The sequence below is a fragment of the Dipodomys ordii genome, unplaced genomic scaffold (genome assembly GCF_000151885.1).
Source record: "Dipodomys ordii isolate 6190 unplaced genomic scaffold, Dord_2.0 Scaffold8, whole genome shotgun sequence".
Classification (NCBI taxonomy): Eukaryota; Metazoa; Chordata; class Mammalia; order Rodentia; family Heteromyidae; genus Dipodomys; species Dipodomys ordii.
Window position 1 is genome coordinate 1,827,042 of NW_012267224.1, and position 18,468 is coordinate 1,845,509.

Genomic DNA, 18,468 nt, shown 5'->3' on the forward strand with positions numbered 1-18,468 from the left:
CTTTATCTCCAATTAACCACTCAAAAATCAGAAATGGAGCTGTGGCTCAAAGTCTAGAGCACTGGCCTTGAACAGAAGAGCTCAGGGACAGTGCCCAGGTCCCGAGTTCAAGCCCCACAACTGACAAAAATAAATCTATTTAAAAAATAGCAGGACAAAAAAAAAGATAAAAACAATAGCAGGACATTTTAAGATAAAACGCCTAATGTGCTTTGGCCTTCACTCTCTCGTCAGAGGAGTAAGACTTAGATCTTGCCATTAAAAAAAAAAAAAAACTAATCTAGCCAGGCACGGGTGGCTCACGCCTGTAATCCTAGCTTCTCAGGAGGCTGAGATCTGAGGATCGCTTGTCAAAGCCAGTCTGGGCAGGAAAGTCCATGAGAATCTTATCTCCAATAAACCACCAGAAAACCGCAAGTGTCGCAGTGGCTCAAACAGTAGAGCGCTTGCCTTGAGCCAAAGAGCACAGGGACAACGCCCAAGGCCAGAGTTCAAGCCCCATGATTGACAAAAAACTAATCTAAGAGTAAATGAAGCTGGTAGTATAGTGGATTTTCTCTGCAAAATACCATGTCAAGATCTCAATCTGAGCCTGATCAACTGATAGTGATAGAAAAACAATGGAACACCTAGAGAATAATTTAATAAGGAAGAGAAATAAGATCATCTGGGTAGGATGATGCCCAAGGAAAGAGGGTTTTTTTGGTTCTTTTTTATGCATAACCAGAAAAGTGTATGTTGACAAGAGTAGAGTGAATCTGGGGATGGCTTGTGTATGTGAACTTTCAGACAGGCCCTGAGTTCCAAGCATAGGGCAGGAGCCTAGCTAGTCACAGGGTAGCTGTCACAAAAGTGTAACGACAAGTTAGAATGAGACAAGTCTAAGGCATCCACCATCTGGAAGCCAGCAATCTAGACAACAGTTGGACAGGACGTGGCTGCAGCCAGGCCAGCTGCCTTGGGCAGAGAATCATGGGAATGAATGTGCCCAAAGGATCATGGGAGTGCATAGAACACAGCGCCCCCATTGCATGTATCCAGTAGTGGGATTACTTATACACAGGGTAGTTCTATTTTTTTGAGCCAACTATCTGCCCAGTGGTTTTTAAAGTCTTCTGTCTGAGCACATTACTTGTGGCATGATAAGAACTATGACATCATATCAACTCAAATTACACAAAACTAGACTCTCCTAGTTTCTTAAATAGACATTTAGATACTAGACATTTAGCCAGGCAAGCGCCTTCATATTCTACCTCAGTTTTCCTTAAAGCTAAATCTCCCAGCACCATTTCATAGGTGGTGAAACACATTCAGGGGAACCATGGGGTATGTCAATGCTCCTTGACCAGTTAGAGACCAAGACAAGATCTGAACACAGTTTCTACTCCTTCGGAAATCTGTGTTCATTCTCCAGCAACACAATGCATTTGAACAAGGTAGGCACTGGGTAAATGTTTGCTGAGTTATTTGAACAAAAGACTGCTCTTTCAGAGAATCGAGGGGCCCCAACGCCCAGCTCATGAGCAAGGTGGCATCCTCCCCATGGAAAGGACCATGGCAGCAGACTGCTTTCCCTACACATCAAAGCGAGCCCTGGAACACTTATGGTTAGAAGATTGGATTTCATAAAAGTATTAAATTTATGTGTTTTGAACAGCATCACGGGGGGAGGCACCGTGGTTACAACTCTCTCATCTCGAAACAGACAGAGAGTAATTTCCTCCTCTGCTGGTTGTCAGCCTGGCTCCCAATCATTTCCCCCCAAAAGCTGGCAGAATTTCAATGACTCTAAAATTAATCTGTTGGGCAGAGTCTGTCCACTGCCTTGAAATTCTGGGAGCTTTGCTGTGGTCTCACACCCAGTGGAACAAGGTCAGGAAGTCAAAGGTAAAATTCAAATTATTCATCCAGTTGAGGAACCTCGGGTGACCCTGAAGAGATGCTTTTCTCCTGGTTTTATAATGAGGAACTTCACAATTACTTTGAATAGCATGATATGGCAAGGCATATATATGAGGTTCTTTTAAAAAATAAATATATTCCATGTTTATTTGAATTCCCAAGCCAGAAAGACATGTGAATCGATAAAGTGGCATGTGTAGCACAAAGGACATATACAGGATGCTAGGGTGACACAGAACCTGGGGTGACTTAGGCCAGAGACATTGGGAGGGACAATCGGGCAAAGCTTCTGCAGGAGATGTTGGTGAGATTAGACATAAGGAAAAGAGAAGTTGGTGAGTGTGGAGTAGAGCAGGCTTACAGACAAGGAAGACAATCAAGTAATTAAACTGCAAGCGGCCCCAACTGACTTATAACACTTAAAGTGTAATACCCATAATGGTAGAAAAATAGCTAGTAAGGAAAGCAAGGGCCAGGATCTGTAGAGTACCTGCATAGTATACTAAGGTATGCGGACTTAATGCCATACACACTGGAAAGCCATCAGAGGTTTTAATCAGAGGAGAACATCGGCCTGTTTGTGTTTCAGAAGCATCCTGGACGCCCTAAATCGCATTCACTAACTGCACAAGAGAGGACAGGAGAGACAGACCAAGGACAGAGCAGTGGTGAGAGGTGGGGTGACTACCATAAGACTCAGAACGATTTGTCAACAGAACCACGGTACATGGGGTCTGGGATTAGGGCTAACGCAATATCTGAGTTGCTGGTTCCGGTAGGTAGCTGTGGTGCTGGAAGTTCAGCACAGGTGGAGAAGAAAGGGGATTACAGAATGAGGTCCATACAAGTGTACCTCACTAGATGGGGGTTCACCATGGCCAACAGACAGGCATATCTTTGTGGATGACTATGGCTGATTTATCTGGGAATCCATCTAGAGAAAAATCCCAACACACACAAGGCTCTTGACAAGTGTTGCGAAATAGGAGAACCAAAAAGGATTAAGAGTCAGAAATCCCAGTTTGGGGAGTTAGTAATTCACCAAGTATGATGGTTAATTTTATATGTCTACTTGAGTAAGTGAGGGATGCCCTGGATTCTGGCAAAAAAAACATTCTTTCTGGCTGTGTCTGAGAGGATGTTTCCAGAAGAAATTATAATTTGGTTGAGCAGACTGAATTAAGAAGATGGGCTCCCACCAATGTGGGTGGACACCAGCCAGCTGATTGAGATCCGCACCGAAGAGGCAATGAAATGAAAAACTCTCCTGCTTGACCTGGGACATCCATTATGTGCCGCCATCATGCCTCCAAGGACTCCTGGTCATTGGCCTTGACGCCACATGCTCCAGGATTTACACCATCCTTTGCTGAAGTCTTTAGCCCTGACCCAGGTTATACTAACAACTTGCTGAATCCCTCAGCTTGAAGACAGAACATCCTGGGAATTGGACTCCATCATCACATGAGCCAATTTTACAAGCGATCCACTCATGTACATCTCTACATGAGCATATCCTACCGTCTCTGTCTCTGATACAGTGGCGTGCCCTCGTAAAGTGAGAGTGGCTAAAACTGAGAATGAAAGAAAGTCTAGCATAGGAAAGGAGCCAATAACAAGATCCTTAGAGAACCAGGTGAGGTGAGTGAGGAAGCAGGTGCGAGGAGACAAGAGGCTGAGGAAAACAGGAAGGTTGAAGGGGTGCAGACACCAAAGATGCGCTTTTGAGAAAGGCCTCCATGAGCCCTCAGGGAGACTCTGTAGGACCCACTTTAGAAAGGAGCTGGGATCCAGAATTCCCTGGGATGTAACATGGAGGTAAGGAGAGAGAAATGGGGGAGTTAGGGAGTGTCGGACCAAAGGGGTGATATTACAGAGCAGGAAGCTCTCATTACATGGCCAGAAGGTCAAATACGGAAACACAGAAGCATCATGACCTTCATTGTCTATCCTCTTTTCCATCTCCTACTCACTGATAATCACCTACATTAGGTTTCCCGGCTCACCTTGCAGTCCAGAGATGACCATGTGACTTTGGTCTCATCGGACATGCTCCTTCTACCCAGCAGGAAAGTGCCTGGAATGTAGGGAACACGAAAAAGGCCACCTGTGGCAGGGATCTTAGCAGCACTGTCCTGCGTCCATCATAAATCTGGGGGCCACTACATGGCCTCCCCAAACCATCCATAGGTGTGTGTGCGCCGAGTACTGCTCCAGCTCACACCATCAATACACACAGTCAGGCCTCTGGCCTTCCCTCACAGGCTCTGAAGGCAACTCGATGAACACCTGTCTGTCTGGTCCACCTCGCAGTGGACTGTGATGTTGCCATGCTCAGAGCTTCCAGAGCTCCGCATCTTGCTCTGTTGGGGGGAGGGGGAAGTTACATCCTTCCTTCTGCCATAGCACCTACCTATTTCTTTAGGGAGTTATATAGAACACAAGAAAAAATAAAACAAAAGGTGCATCTCTTTAGGCTTTCAAGTTGAAGATGTGAGAGGAATGGATTGGATTTAGAACATAGTCTGTGGGAAAAGAACATAGGCAAGAAATCTCTCTCTGTCTCTGTCTCTGTCTCTGTCTCTGTCTCTCTCTCTCACACACACACACAATCTGTACTCTAGAAAACTATAGAGTCAGAAAGAAAGTGAAGGGCTCAGAGATGAAGAAAAGAAAAGAAAGGAAACAGGACACTCCTGACATAGATCCCATGAAGGTAGTCAATTGTAAGTCAATCTGAGAAGACAGGTCGATCTAATCTTCAGCCCAAATAAGAGCCTGGTGGCAGTGCTTCCCAGGAGGCCGATCCTCGAGGACAGACGGTGTTTGGAACACGTAAGCAAATGCCATGGAGACATGCTGGCTCTACCTCTCACTCCCGAGCCTCTCGTTCATTCTTCAGTCTGGTAGTCCTAGAGAAGGATTTGCTCTGGAGCTGACTAACTTGGCTAGAGAAAGTAAATCACAATGAATGTTCTCTGCGCTTCCATTTAAGGATGAGGCAGAGGAAAGAAACCCACGGTAAGTACTAAGCACTAATTTTAGTAGTATTAAATCTAGGGCCCTGTGCTGGATTCTGGGAGAGAGGGGAGCAAGGGAAGTAAAACCTTGGAGAAGGACCAGATCTCTCCTCTAGGAGCCTCCTATGTTGGAATGGATCTACAGAGAGCAGAGTCAGCTTGCTGGGTAAGTCGGATGGAACTCTACTTCACAGGGCGTGGATCCTGAAGTCAGAAAGCAGGGGGGAAATGCTGACAGTGTAATAAGCACCCTTTAAAGACAAGGTATCTGTGGCCTGAGAAGCCAGCCGACCCCAGGGGTGAGCTCGGCTTCCAGCTCCTCTTTCACTCCACTGGACATGCAGGCAAGCAAGGCCACCTACCCTGTCTATGTAGCCTTTCTCCTTCTCCTTCTCACACTCTTTTATCAAGTACATGGAGTTAGATCTATGTGCTAAATGCTTACAGAATGAGACTCATTAACTCACCAAAGCCAAGCAGGGAGAAGTTTAGGAACAAGGTTCAAGTCTGGTGTTGTCTGAATTTTAATCCAGGATTGTCACTGGCACCAGGCAGTAGCTAAGCTATCCCAGACCACTCTCTCAGCCTGTGTAAGCTCAAAGAACTCTGCTGATGCTCCTTGGAATCCCAGACTACCACCCAAGGCACCACAGATCTGAGCTCTCTGGGGCCACAGGGCTCAAGGATTTGAGCTGAGCTGAATTGAGAGGTCATCTGGACAAACAGTGGAGTTGGCAGCCAGCTGGTGGGGTACCATTCATTTTCCTGGGTTGTGTATGTTATAAAGAGCTTATCAAGGAGTGTTTACAAATGGGGAGACCTTGCTGGTTTTAACAGATTAACTATCACATATTGGTTGAGTGACCTGACAGCCCATTTACATGAGCAGTTAGTTTATACTTGGCTCTCTTCCTGGACGGTAGGCAGATACAGAGGCCACCGGGTTGACAGGGAGGAGGCTGGCCGTGCCCACAGCTTCCATTAAGCAGTTAAGCACCTAGAATGCAGCCACAGCTCACACTTCACTATCCTCCAAATGGACAGAAAACATGCCATGCATCGCTACCTACGGTGCCTTACTGAATGGCTCCAATCAGAGGCACAGTCAAATGAAATGTCAGCCAAGATTCGAGGTCTTAACTAGGCGGGGCGACCCCAGGGCCACCCTGATTACATTTCTGATCCCAATTAGAAGAATCTGCCCCCAGCAAAGTTAATGGGCAGCGCAAGTGCCGTCATTTATGTCAATGGCTCTCACTTCTTGGCCTCATTTACCACTCTAAGAAGTAGGTATTACTCTCTTTCGGGGCAGCGACTGAACTACAACGGTGAGGCTGCAGGTCGAGTTCACTCAGCTCTGTGGGGTCTGGCTCTAGTTAGGCTGCTATCACAGAGAACCAAAGCATGGATGATTTCTATAGAATACAGGTTGATTCGCTTGTGATTCTGGAGGATAGGCGGTGCAGCGGTCCAGTGCCAGCAGCAGCAAGGACCCTGGTGCCATGTCATTGCTGAGTGGAAGCCAAGGGACAAGTGGGGACGCGAGAGAAAAGCACCCTTGTTATCAGGAAGCTGCTCTCATGAGGGGGAAGCCGTCACGATCTAGTCATCTGCACTGCCACCATGGCAACGAACTTTCACCCTGCACTTGCAAGGCTCATTCAAGCCACAGAAGCCAGTCTTTAACACATATTCTTCTCACCTGTGGCCTAACCCAAGCTCTCCTAACCTTCCTATGAGCATTGTGGGCCTGCCCCGGAGGGAAGGAGGGCAACAGTAGTTGGGGTCGGCAGTACACAGACAAATCAACTAGTATATTATTTGCATGTATGGGATTATCACAGTGAAATCTCCCACACTGTAGAATATATGGTAATAAAAACATGATCCAGCCAGGCACCAGGGTCTCACACCTGTAATCCTAGCTACTCAGGAGGCTGAGAGCTAGGATCGTAGTTCAAAGTCTGTGAGACTTACCTTCAATTAACCACCTGTCCTACGTCCATCACGAATCATTCCACATTCATTCTGAGGCTGGTTACATGGCATCTGCAAAGCATCTGCAGGTATGGACAGCGTACTGCTCCTGCTGGCACCATCACCACACACAGTCAGGCCCCTGGCCCCTGGCCTTCCCTCACAGGCTCTGAAGGCCGCTCAACGAACACCTGTCCGGTACATCTCTCCAAAACCAGAAGTGGAACTATGGCTCAAATGGCTGGGTGTAGCCTTGAGCAAAAGCAGCTCAGCAACACTATCCAGGCCCTGAGTTCACGGCCCAGGACAAGCATACACACACACACACACACACACACACAAACAAAACCCTCAACCAGAGAGCGTGTTGAAAAGGCAGGCTCATAGAGACAGACCGTGTGTCTGTAGTTCCATCCTAGAAGCTGCATTCCAATACAGAGCAAGTGTACAGATTCACTTCCTTTCAGAGCTGCAGGAAGTCTCCTTCCTTGCAGGAGTGAACGCAGAAGGTTGGTTCTCCGGTAAGGAGTCTCATTTCTTCTTTCTCAGGCCTTCCTAGGCTCCTGATGGCTGGCAGCTGTGTGGGCAGAACCTTTTGGATATCTACCTCCCAGCCATGCTCCATTCTCTACGATGTGATTGTCAGTGAAGACTAAAACACAACCCCTCCCCCCAACACACACACAAGGGGTGAGACGTGGACAGTCTAAACAAGGGTCTTAATCCAAGATAAGCCATTGAAGCTCCCGGGAGGGTGCACAAGTACCCATATACGCAAACGTGCTTGTGAAACAGGGCTCCAATTAGGCCCAATTACATCACCTGTAAGGAAGGAGGAGAGGTAGATATCAACATACCTTCTTAGGGGCTCCCCATCTGCTCCAAGCCAGAGCTGAGAATCATTGGCCCTAATCATTGGTCTACAGTAACCATTTGATAAAATTCTATCCGGCAGAAGAATAAGAACTCTTTGTGGAGTTCTTTTCTCTTTACTTTAAAATGAAATGGGGGGAGGGGGAGCTGGGAAGGTGGCTCAGTGGTAGAGTGCTTGCCTTGCATGTGTGAGGCCCTGGGTTCGATTCCTCAGCACCACATAAGCAGAAAAGGCCAGAAGTGGCACTGTGGTTCGAATGGTAGAGTGCTGGCCTTGAGCTGAAGAGCTGAGAGACAGCACCCAGGCCCAGAGTTCAGGCCCCACGACCGACAAAAAATAAAAAATTCAAATCAAATTAAATCAAATGAGCTGTGAAGAGGATGGACCCTTCTTCCTTTTTCTGGCCTTCTAATTTTGCAATGAACAGAGCTCTGGAGGAATGCAGCCATCTTGGGACCATGAAGGAGCCAGCCTAACAGTGGCAGGCTGACAACTCAGGGTGAAAAGCAAAGAATCTCAGAATGGGATGGTTGGGAAAACTTACTAAAGTAATCCTGCACTCACTGAACCTGAGGATGCTGGTGCTTGACAACTTGAACCAGGCCTCTAACCATTTTTGCTTACTTTTTCAAATAAGTGACCTGGTTCTTACACACAAGCTTGCCTCATGCATTCTACTTCTTATGTCTACTATGCAGTTGGAATTATAGGCTGAGCCACCACTCCTGGTTTGCTAGTTCAGACACATACCTACTTCTGTCATACCCCTTTCTGGCCTGAAAATGACATCCCACCAATCTCTGGCTGGAATTACAGGCATTAGCTACTATGCCAGTTCCTTAAAATGTTTATGATATCCATTTGGACCTTCTGTAACTTGCAGCCCAAAGGATCACAACAGGTACGACCACTGCTGTGTTTCATCTGCCTACAGCCTGAGCTATTTCTAACAGGGACACAAGAAAGGCCGACTGGACAGTAGGACCCAGATATATTCTTGCAGTGGTGAGCCCTGGGCACTGTCATAAAACAACTGGGTACTTTGGGAGCTGTTCTGACAATTCTATGACATTTTATTACACTCACTTCAATAGCGGGAACTCTGCTGGCCAAGGGCTAGCATGCCATTATACCCCATTTTTAAATCACCCATAGCAGTGAGTACTGTTATCTGTGTTTTGCACACTGGGAAAGAGACCCAGAGAAGCTGAGATTGCATAGCTTGCAAGTGGCACAGCCAGAATGCCGACCCTCATCTGTCAGCCTCTCTAGCTCTTTCTTCTTTCCTTGTTTCATTTCCATGAATTATGAAGCTCTTTGTGTGTTCACACATTCACCGAGGTGCTTAACGAGGCAAATAAAAGGGCATCCATCATTGTAATCCCTAATGGAGATAACAGAAATATTAGCAAAGGGCCGAGTGAAAACAGTTCAAGTGAGGCCTAATTTTTTACAAGGCCAAGGAACGATTTACTTAATCGCAGCAAGGAATTTTATTTGACAAATGCATGCTTTATCATCTTTGGTCTGCTGAACATCTAAGTTTACATCTTTCCCAGCCACAAAAGTAAAATAATTTTGGCTCCAGAAACTTTGAGGCAGTCCTATTTTCGGTTCAAATATTGTTCCTGGAATGTAAATGGTAAGAGGGAGTCTGAAGAAGCACCAGACTCCAGCGCTGGCGGAGCTGGGTTCAAATCCTGCTTCTGCCTCTTGTGTCCCATGTGGCGTGATGGTGGATGAGACAATCCACTGCTCCATGTCTCCGCTTCCTGAGCTGTAAGAGGACAACCAACTCTTGCTGCAGCCCAGACCAAGCAGTAAATCAGAACGGCAGAGCAAGTGCTCTGTACAGCTTGACCATTACCAAAAGCATGCCAAATGTACAGCGTGCATCGGGCAGACAGCTGCTACTCCACCTATCTTCTGTTCTTCCTTCATCTGCCCCATATCTTCCGTGGTTTTCAGGCACTGACCTGCAAAAACAGCTCCCAAACCAAGCGGGGTCCTTGAAGCTGTAGGGCAGTAAAGAGACAGCAATCTCATCTTGGTTTGCTCAGCTTTTAGACGTCATATTTACCCTGAGCCAGTGGAGGGCAGCAAAAGTGGAGGGCAGCAAAATGGCCTGTTTGGGGCCATTGGCCAACTCCAACTACTATCTTGAGAAAGTCAAAAGAGAGAAACAAGCAGGGAGGGCGGGGCTGGAGTGAGAGGAGATGATTAGGTTGTCTGAAAAGCAAGGTCTCTAGAAAGCAGGAAAGAAACAATCCTCCACATGCATGTTAAGAGTTCTGCTGGTGTCAGGAAATGCAGGAATTCAGACGGACCTGGCTTGAGCCTGGGAGCCACAAAAATCCAGGCCTCGGCCAGGGAGGAACTTTCCACAAGAGACAGCCTTGACTTTGTCAGAACTTGTTACCCCAAACCCCACCCCAAGTCACACTGACAAACCCCAGTTCCCTTGTGAGTCGAGCTATGTTTAGATTCCCTCCCACACCTAAACACCCATCATCATCATTAGAGCCTCACCTTAGCCCCATGAAATTCTTAGGCCTCAAACCATGGTCACTGACCCTATTTTACAGATTTGTGAGCTGAGGCTCTGTACTGGTAATATGTTCTACATCACATAAGAGCAGGGGAGATTGGCAAGAGGTGAGTCTGTCCTATGATCCACAAACAGAATCCAGGGCCCTGTGTTTGGGAATATTATATTATTACATATGCATACATACATATATTTATATATAATACTGAATATTATATATTATATACACTCACATATATTTAAATACTATATATTATGTAATATGTATATATTTTACACATATATATTGGAAATATAATATATACAAATTTATATTATGTATATTTAGATACTTATGCAAACTATGTATTTACACATTCATATTTATATAAATTTTGCATATAACACTATCCTATGTTATATAATGTATAAATTTAATATGTTTATAACACTATTATGATACTGTATGTTATATATGACTTTATAATGCTAAATATCATACATATAATTCATTGTTGAAACGATTTGCTCAAACAGTTGGATAGCTATGTTAGAGGCCAAACAGAAGCCCAGAAAACCTTGTAGCAGGCATAAGTCTGGGTCTTCCTTGTCTGAGAGGTCTATCTGCCTTTGCCAGAATGCTGATTAAACTAGTCCTCATCAACAGGATGTCAGAGGCTGGGCAGACCAGCACACCCACTAAATCTACAGGAGGAACTTGCTATTTCTAGTGCTGGCACTCTGAGTGTTGGAACTTACTGTTTCCAGTGCAAGCTACAAAGGAGAGCTGTCATTTTCATTAGGGTTTGCAAGAGAACTCAGGATATTATTTCTAAAGAGCATCTTGGAAAAATGGTGAAAATACACACATTTTCAAAATCCCCCATGAAGCAGCCATTCTACTTCTAGGAATTTATCCTGGGGAGATACACTATATATATATATATATATATATATATATGCAAAACATAGGACATATATATGTATATATATAAAACATAGGACTCCAACACAGCATGGTTTATAATAAAAGTGAAAATTTGAGATAAAATATCCAGATAGAATGATGAAATGTCACCCAAGTGTACACTTGAAAATCATAAGGTCATTAACAATGATTTATGTTCATAGATGTGAAAAATGTTCATAATATCCCTCTGTGAAAAAGATGAAGAAAATGTGACTTGTACATAAGGACAGCTTCTGGAGACCTGTTCATAGATAGATGTTTAGAAGATGAATTTTCACCAAAATGTCAACAATAATGAAAGGAGGAGGTAACCTTCATTTTTTCCCCCTTCTGTATTATTTCACAAGATGGACCTAAATAGAACAAATGATGATGTCACTTTGATTTGGAGATGAACACTTTCCACAAAATTAGTTACAGGCAATTTAAAAAAGACTGTAAAAATTCATTATTTTTATAGGCTTCCTTATAAATACACACTCACATGATTTATTTCTGTGTTCAGTAATAGAAAGTGCGTTCATTCACTAGAAACTGTTACCTAGGACTCAAGTGTAGGGGATGGCCAATGGTGAAGAGGTCAGGCTTCCACCCTGGGTGGTCTGGGTTCACACCCCTGCCCTATTTAGTCCATAACCTTGTTGGGTTATCAAACTGCACTGAGACTCCATTTACTCATGTGTCCAAAATAACACAAATATCATCATATTCATATAGACCATGAGGAAGCAAATTGCTCCCCCACCCCACCCCGCTGCCAGACTTAGGAGCTTAAAACAATAAGGATTTACTAGGGTTTCTAGGGTGCTTTTAGCTTGGCATCTTCCCTATAGTTGGAGTTGGATAAAAAGCTAGCACCACAGTTGTCCACGGGCCTGAAGTGCTGGGAGACTTGTTTTCAAGCTGGCTTCATCAAAGTTGGTGAGTGTCTCCTCTGTAAGTTCAAGGCATCACTGGAGTGTCCTTACTGCAGTGTCTGGATCCTCTCCTAGCAAGCAGTTCAAGGGGCCAGGGTGGAGGTCATAGGGCTGGGCTGTGGAAGCACACATGCCCGTTCTGGTAGTGTTCTGTGGGTCACAGGTTAGCCGATTTAATGAGAGGCAGGACACAGACTACAAGCGGTGAGAATCCTCAGGCCTATGGGGAAGGTGGTCATCCATATACATGAATGGAGAAAACATCTGTCAAGAACTCAGAACCCTTCCACGCTACCAGACCTGATGTGGTGATGAAGTGCATACAATGGCACACAGTAAGTACCCCTGCTTGGAGCCGGCCTCTTGGTTCCTTCAGGTAAGCAAAATGGGTGGGAAAGGCCAAGCAACTGGGCTGCTCCTACTCGTTTGCTAAGTAAGAAGAGGTAGGTTTTGGAACTAGCCTCCTGCAGCGCCTCACTTTCCCCAAGAGAAATCCCAGCGGAGTTGAGTGCACTATCTCTGAGTAGAAGTAGGGGAGGGGAAGAGGAGGAGGAGAGCTATAGGATGATCCTTTGAGGATCACAGGTCATTGAGAGCTTGGAGAGTCTTGTTTTCAAAGATCTCCTTTTAATAGAGCAATTTAAGGCACACAGCGAGGCACTGTATATTTCTACCCATACACCTGTAGTCCCCACTCCCACCCCCAGTGGGGCAAAACAAGCTTGGAAATTGCTAAAAGTTTGTGATTTAAATCAGGGTTGACCTTTAAAAAAAAATCTGTACGTTTGCATGTATAATGGCATTTATCCATTATATAAAGCTTTTTCTTTTTTAGTGGTACTCAGGGCCTGGCGCTTATTCGGTGGGTACAGATGCTACAGCAACTTACCTCCAGTCCTTAGTCAAAGGGCTGTGTTTTACATAAGGTATCCATTCCTGCCCACAAGGACGTCTAAGTTCCCATCCACCTGTTCTTTTTAATATTCCCATCACTGTGTCCTTCTCATTGACCAGCTTCCCACCAAGGACGTGGAGTCTCCTGGATTTCTTGGCCTGATACCACAATCCTCCCAATGTCAACTCCTACAGAGCTTGCCATGACAGACATGTGCTATGAGTTGAGAAAGAATTTTTTGAACTTTTCTGCCTAGGCTGGTCTTGAACCGAAATCCTCCTATTCTCAGCCTCCTAAGTAGCATGGATTACAGGCATGAGCCACTAGTGCCTGGTTTATACACTGAATTTTCACTCTTCTATAAATTTTCTGTTCATCTCTCATGTGTCTCAACTTCATGCCACCACTGATCTACAGTCTCCATGGTCTTGTCTTTCCCAGAATGCCATGAGATCATGTAAGGAATGTCCTTTCAGATTGGCTTCTTTCATTTAAATACATATGTGTGTGTGTGTGTGTGTGTGTATATATATATATATATATATATATATATATATATACAAATACATAACTAATTTGAGTTTTAGTTTTATGCCTTGATCCTTTCTAGCACTGAAATATTCCATTGTCTCTGCAAGCCACAATGTATTAGTTTACTTAACGAAGGACATCTTGGTTGTTTCAAAGCTTTTAGCAATTTATAAATAAAGCTATAGATGTTTCTATGTAAGTAATATTTCATACCAGAGTTATGAGAACTGTATGGTAAGAGCATACTGTAATAAGCCACAAAACTGACTTCTGAAGTGGTCACACTATTTGCTTTCCCACCAGCAAGGAAGAGTTCCAGTTGCTCCACCCCCTCTGCAGCATGTGATGCTGTCACTGTTCTGGACTTCTGGCTTCTTGTTTCTAGGTTGCTTCAATGTGTGCATTGATTCCTTGAACTGGCATTTTACTGATTACTGTGATGTAGTACATTTGGTCACAGGCTTGCTATCTGTGTATCTTCTGTAATTTGCTGTCTACTAAAATATTTTTGCTTATTTTTAAATCAGATTGTGAAGTTTGTTTTGTTGTTGTTGTTTGTTTACTGTTAACTCCTAAACAGTTCTCTAAATATTCTGGACAACAGTTCTTTATGAGATGTGGCCTGAGCATAAGGGGATAGCCACATACGAGATATACTCTGTGTATTCTAACTCTGGGTTCATTCTCTAGCACTGAAACAATAATCAAACGAGCAAATGAAACCTTACAGATGCTAGTTCAAACATGGTGCTAGATCCTGCTGTATATACATCCTTGGCCCCAGGTTCTAACTCTGCATCTGTGGTGTCAGCCCAGAATGGGTCCTTGGGCAGTTGCTTCCCCTGTGGGTGGAAAACAGCTGTCACTGTTGCTCAGAGCTGTGTCTTTTCTCAACCACACCCAGGGGGAAGGTCTTCTGAAAACTTCTGGGTGGAAACTTTTTCTTTCCTTTTTCAGAAACATCAGATAATGCCCCCAGAAGTTTATAGATCTTTGACAAAGTTATCAGCCCATTTCTGAGCCAAACACTTAGGCAAGGAGGTTTTATACTCCGATGAGCTGAAGCCATGGAGGATCCATTCTTGGAACTGAGAGTGGTTGGAAAGTGAGGAGGGCCAGGTCAGGCAGTCAGTCAGGAAGCTGGTGTTGGGAGAGGTGACAGCGCAGCTAGAAGGTGGCAGGATAGAAATGTAATAATGCTTAGCAGGACTGCACTTTACTCTCAACTATTCAGGATATTCAGTGGTTACTAGCCAGAAAACTTTCCTGTTTGTAAGCAGCACCCAAATGATTATGCGTATCCCATTGTTTCAGTGCTTTGGCTTGCCTCCCCCTGGAATAAGTAAGCCATCCCAGGAGCTCCTTGGAGCTCTCCAGAAGCCATGCCAGAGCAGTTTGCCACACACACTGGAGGGACAATTGAAAGGCAGCATCCATTGACCAGTTCTGCTTGAAGACTTTGTGTTTTTCAAAAGCTCAATAAGCAGCCCAAGTGACCACCATGTGTTTGAAACCTAGCGTGTGTCTTCAGAAGACAAAGTGCCTAAAACTAGAGATGGGAAAACTTGTAATTTTTTTTAATTAAACACTATAGACAGGAGAGGTAACAGTCTAAGTAAAATAAGCACAAATCCCACATTTTTGTTTCAAAATTAAAACTGAGCTATTTGAGAAAGTTGTAATATGGAATTCAGAAATCTGCCTTGGCTATATGTTCTGCACGTTCACTAGGCCTGCTTTCTTAGGGCCACAAGGCTCCCCGCTGACTGTCACACTCAGCTGAGAGTCCCATAAAACCAATGGGAGTGAGGATGGAGGGAGAGGAAGTGGAAGTAATTTCTGTCTTCATCTCTATGCTTAGAGAGCAAGACTGGACACGTGCTGCTGCCCAAGGAGGCAGCATGAGAGGGTCAACGGACCGGCAGACCACTCAGCCCTGTTCAATGTCCAGAAAAGACATCAGCCAAGTAACACAACTGCAAAGCAGCCACAGCCTAGGCCAATCTATTCCATTCGATCTCAGAAGCATTTCTCAATTATCCAAGAATAATGGCCAACGCTATGAGAACCACCTTCTCTATGAGAAGACATGCAGGCTACTATTATCTATGAATAATTGCTTACTCTTAGCTCTGGTTTTCTCTATGAGAAGACAATGGTTTTTCTCTTCATAGATTAGTATAAAAATCAAACCATTCACATAGGAGGTACCTAGAAATGTCCAGATGAGAACAAACCTTACAAAGACCATTTCCTACCTGCCCCCGTCCAGGCCTTCACCGTGATCCAACTCTAATCATATGTCAGAAGTTGGCTCTCACCGTAGACCTTTATGTGCTCTAGGTGCTCACAGCCCTCCACCTGCACGCGTGTGGAGTCCTATCATACAGCACTCTAGTAATTGTACCATACAGAGAGATTGTCACACAGATGCGAAAACAACACAAAATTGCCAAAAGGAACATGCCCTTACCTATTAACAAACATACAACCTTGAAACATTTCCTTTGAAGGTGGGCCCGTTTTGCAGTTACAGTATTGCAGTTACAATAGCAACAATGGCAAACATCTCTCCTACAAGCCTGCAAAGTCCTTGAAGGTTGGGATCTCTCTTATTCAACTTTATATTCTCCTAGAGGCCAAGCTGCATGCATGAGGAAGATTCTGAAAGATGGATCCGCTGAACAAGCATGAACCAAATGGCCTATCACCTCAAGGGCTTAAGAGTGTTCAATTGCCATAAAATGAAAATATGGAAGTCAAAGTAAAGGTGTTGGACCCCCCCAAAGAGTTAGGTCACTACTTTTAAATCTTTTTTCAATGATCATTTTTAAATTAATTTCTTGGCCCAGAGACAGACATCTATCAAGTCTAGCTCTGAGATTCCTTAGCCACACAAAGATATGAAATGAGTTTTCTAAAATCCCTAACGGCTTTAAACATAGATGCCCAAAGCTGCTGCATACCCTGTGGCAAACCTCTTATGAGAGAGGCAGCACCAAGTTAGGCATGATGAATGTGAATGAGGCCCACAGTCGCCCGGTTGAGGACCCTCCTGGTTTATGGAGCCATAACTGACAGCGCACACACAGCTCTGATGCAAGGCAGGAAGGGGTGAAGCCATGCGTGAAGTACTGACAAGGAACTCTCAGCGGTGGAGCTGAGGACGTGCAGGGTGGCATTCGTTCCTGCCACAATGTAGATAGCCGGGAGCAATCATCATGCCATGCACAAAACACAACTATGACCAAGACAGACAGAACTGGACCTCACGTCTGCAACATCTGGTGGTAGGAGAAATACGAGCAAGGAGAAATGCTGGGGAGGGACCTGCAGAGCAGTGAGGAAAGCAGAGCACGGCAAAGCAGATGGGTGGAAGACACAAGCAGGCACAGAGCTGCTGAAGCCAGCCTGTGGAGTCTACAACCATTCCAAGCAAACAACCCCGCGACAGAGTGACACCAAGAGGGTGTCCAAATGCATTTTGTTTTTCTATAACACAAAGGAAGATGGCTGAAAGAAAATTCCAAACAAGAAAAGTAATTTAAACCAATTTATTTGTGAGAGAAAAACATCTGGACATCAGGTACTGTCTGTTCCACACTGACCCAACAAGGTGGCAGGGCTCGTTCTGAGAGCACTTTTATGCAGGGTGTAAAAGAACGTCCATGTGGAACATTTATCAAAATTCACAAAGCCATCTAAGCTGAATATGATACAATATGTAATGACCATGATACAGTAAGAAAAATACAATATCAAATACTCGCTACTTTGTGAGTTACAAACTACAATATAAACAATTTAGGCCCCTTGTTAAAAAATGAAAAAATATTTCTATTACAGCCTCATCTCAAGCATTTTTAGTTAGATATAACTTTATACATTTCACTCTCAATAAACAGCAAAGGAATGTCTTCTTAAGTAACTGTAGGTAAAATATATTACTTTCTTCAATATTTGCACTCTGAAGTATACCTTGACATACATTGAGTTCCAAGAGGAGAATGAAACCATGCTATGGCAAAATCCTGGCTGATGATCAAGATCTGGGGTTTGCACATTTGGTTAAAAACAATTACATCAGGGAAACAAGAAGTGAAGACATAAAGAAACAACATCACTCTTTTTCAATGATGCAATCTAACTCCAGAGAATGGGCGCTCCATTTTGATTTCAAAGTGTGTGGTCCCGCAGTTGAATTCTTTCCATCCCAGGAGCTGTCTGCGGCTGTGAGGCAGCACTTAATGAGGACGGAGCAGGAGGGAAGTGTGAGCTGAACTACAGAGATGGTCACTGATAAAACACGCTCCTGGACAGCCTGGGCCCACTCAGAGGTGAAGGGCAGCCAGGACCATCAATACAAAAGAAAAATGTGCTCACTGAACTGCACACATCGAGCTTCTAGGCCGGTTAACAGTTCTCGACACAGGTTCCTGGCTGTAGTTTACAATATCTGCCTTCACCACCCTCTGCCATAAAAGAAAAGAGTTATTACCAAGACATCAGAAAGAGTTTCTTACAGCACATTTTCATTTTCTGAACTATGGTGAATTCCTGATGACAAACAGCATAAATGAAGCAGGAGCTGATTTTAAAAGCATCAGCCAGGACTAATAAAGAGTTGAGGGTTTGTTTGGTTTTTAGCAATGGCAGTCCAGCAACTGAGTCACTTCTAGTCTAACAACACTGAGGGTATGACAAGTCTCAATGAAAATTGACGAATCAATATAAAAATGAAACTTAGTTATAATTTGAGCAAAATAATTCAAATTAACCATCCACACATAATTCATACATCAGACCTCTTTGTTTCAGGCTAAAAATTTTCATTTTTTAATACTGACATGAG

The 18,468-nt window shown here is 44.3% G+C and overlaps 1 protein-coding gene across 3 annotated transcripts in view; it reads right to left on the reverse strand.

Moving 5' to 3' along the window:
• Nucleotides 1-17,155: 17,155 nt before the first annotated feature.
• Nucleotides 17,156-18,468, reverse strand: part of Rab28 (RAB28, member RAS oncogene family) — a 64,760-nt gene continuing 63,447 nt past the window's right edge. For 2 of the 3 annotated variants that reach the window (XM_013009164.1, XM_013009166.1), the window contains exon 7: nucleotides 17,156-18,088. In XM_013009164.1, coding sequence (XP_012864618.1) covers nucleotides 17,996-18,088 — 93 coding nt within the window. In that variant the 3' untranslated portion in view covers nucleotides 17,156-17,995. The remainder of the gene's footprint in view (nucleotides 18,089-18,468) is intronic. The other variant, XM_013009165.1, reaches the window with a different exon arrangement.